The following is a 2,492-nucleotide window of genomic DNA, read 5'->3' on the forward strand; positions in this document are numbered from 1 at the left end:
GAATAATATTTGAATATCTTAATAACAGTTAAAGTAAATATCTTACTACATAAGAATTGCATCTTATGAACTATATAATTTTTTTTACAACTAATGATATTCAAGTATGAAGTTAAAAGGAAGGACAATCAATCTACAAAATAAAACTTTTATTTAATTAATTTTCTTATTTTGTTGTAATATGTGACTCATATTGAGCGGACATGTGTATAGAGAAAGCAGTTGATGCCAGAAGTGGAGCAGAACGAAACGACGACATTAGTTTTTTGGACTTGTAATTTATTATGTTATCGGTTGAAATGATTAATGGGTTGGGGGTAAGGGACAACGCTCCTACGATACGGTACATGGGTATTTGAAGAATTTTTCTAATACCTTCGTACAACTAGAATTAGTATAAATCTATATATATATGATCATGTAGATGTAGGCATACTGTTAAACCACGTTAAATCTGTGTATTTTTGTTATTTTATCTTTCTTTGTGTTTTTTCATATTATTCATCATAATTGTTGCATGTTTCACCACAAAATTCAAACTCAAAAACAAAACAAAACAAAATTTTATCTATACCTTTTTTAGTAGAATGACACATGAAAGGATTATGCCTTCCATGCAAAACCTCTTCTTATATTAAGGCCTCATTCTATTTGAAAATAATGAGATAAAAGAAAGTAAATATTTCTATTTAACTATGGAGAAAATTAAGAAAGAAAATTTACCCATCTACATTTGATTTTAAAATTTTTATTATAGTCCTTTTTTTCTTAATAAGAAAAGTGTAAGATAATTTTCATATATATCTTAATATATGTTTGATTATAACTTTCTAATATTTTAAAATATATTTTGTTTAATTAAAAAATAAGTTTTTTCTTAAATATGAGTTGTAGGACAGATCACATTTCCTATTTATAATAAAATTTGTCTAAATTAAGGCTCCGTGCTATAAAAAAGAAAATTAAAATTTTAATATCACACAAAATTACATCATTGAATAATTATTATAAGAGGATAATATCTCACTTTATTAATTATTTTTTAACATGTGGAGACAATACACTCTTTATAAAATAGTGTTAATCATTATAAAATTAATACCAAAACATAAACAAAAATAAAAAACAAGAATACATGATTACTCAATTACATACATACCCAATTCCTATTAATTCCTAGAGCGAAACATGCCGCGTACAGTCATATTTCTGAATATCCCGCTCGCTAATGCTGATCGTAATATCGCAATTCATTCTGATATCCGCGTGTTTCTTAATTATTCCGATTACCTTCACCCTCCCGCCGACCATCGTCACCGTGCTCACCGTCAGCTCCCCCGCTATCAGATCACTCCCCAGGCTACCCACGCCCAGGATCTTCTGCGGGTCGACGCCCACCGTCACGTTCAGGTGCAGCGTCCGCCGCGCCCTGGCGTGTCCCGGCGGCGTCCACGCCTGCCCAACCTCCGTCCCGCCGTAGAAGACGGTGGTCGCGGTGTTCCCGAACTTGAACGACGCCGCGTTGGGGTTCTTCACGGACACGTCAGCGACGAGGGTCAGGTTTATGGTGGGCCTGGGGTTGTTGCCGCTGGGGAGGGTCACTTCCAGCTGTTGGATTGAGACGGAGTTCATCTTCATCTTGGGATCTTTGACTTTGAACACGGTGAAGGCGAGGATGACGACGACGACGACGAGGATCAGGATGACGGCGGTGAGGCAGCCGCAGCACTTGATGCATCTCCTCCGGCGTCGGATTTTGGGATGCACGGGTACGACGGCGGGGTCCTCTTCGTCCACGGGGGGTGAGCGGTTGGCCGCGGCGGCCAAGGGCTTGGCCTGCTCCTTGTCGGTCATGGCGGATTTGGGGTGAGATGAAATGGGTCAACAGGAGGGACGGGATATAAAGGGGTGGCCTGAGGTGGGCGTGGGCCCAGGTTTGACATGGACTTCGGCAGAAAGCTGAAATGGGTTAGCGGGAGTCAAGAGTTATGTACTAGCCGCGTTTTCACGGCGTGGACTCTTATATAATAAAATATTTTTGCGGAAGCTTCTGGAAATCTATTATTATTATTATTTTTATTTATTTGTGTTGACGTTAAACGGGCGATGGCCACTTAACACACAGTACTGTTCACACTTCATATAAATATTTGTGTAAGTATGAAATCTAAAAATTTCTTGTTTAAATTTTTAAATTACATAATTTCCTATTTGTGCAGAGGTTGCGAAGTGAACTTTTAAAAAATAGCATATCTTAATACTTGTTTTCAGTATTTGCTAAAAGATGACTTTGGTTAGAACCTCATAAAAAACTGAAGTTAACAAGTTTAGGCTCAAAAGTCAAGACCCGCACTTGCTAGCAAGAAATATTATAGTATAAAATATCAAAGGAAAGCAAATATGTGCTATAATGCGAGAGGACTATCTTACATATGTATTTATTGGTGGTGGTGTTGTCAAAATGTGCCTAAGAGGATTTGGATTAATCACAA

The 2,492-nt window shown here is 37.2% G+C and overlaps 1 protein-coding gene across 1 annotated transcript; it reads right to left on the reverse strand.

Annotated features, from left to right (window-relative positions):
* Window positions 1-1,008: 1,008 nt before the first annotated feature.
* On the reverse strand, window positions 1,009-2,037 carry LOC131157417 (late embryogenesis abundant protein At1g64065-like). The gene has a single exon (XM_058111552.1). The coding sequence runs from the start codon at window positions 1,852-1,854 to the stop codon at window positions 1,177-1,179; it is 678 nt and encodes a 225-aa protein (XP_057967535.1). The 5' UTR covers window positions 1,855-2,037; the 3' UTR covers window positions 1,009-1,176.
* Between the last annotated feature and the right edge of the window lie 455 nt (window positions 2,038-2,492).

This window comes from Malania oleifera, chromosome 6 (assembly GCF_029873635.1).
Source record: "Malania oleifera isolate guangnan ecotype guangnan chromosome 6, ASM2987363v1, whole genome shotgun sequence".
NCBI classification, from domain to species: domain Eukaryota; kingdom Viridiplantae; phylum Streptophyta; class Magnoliopsida; order Santalales; family Ximeniaceae; genus Malania; species Malania oleifera.

Excerpts from the sequence above, each read along its gene's own strand:
- LOC131157417 (XM_058111552.1), bottom strand. The coding sequence starts at position 1,854 with ATGACCGACAAGGAGCAGGCCAAGCCCTTGGCCGCCGCGGCCAACCGC.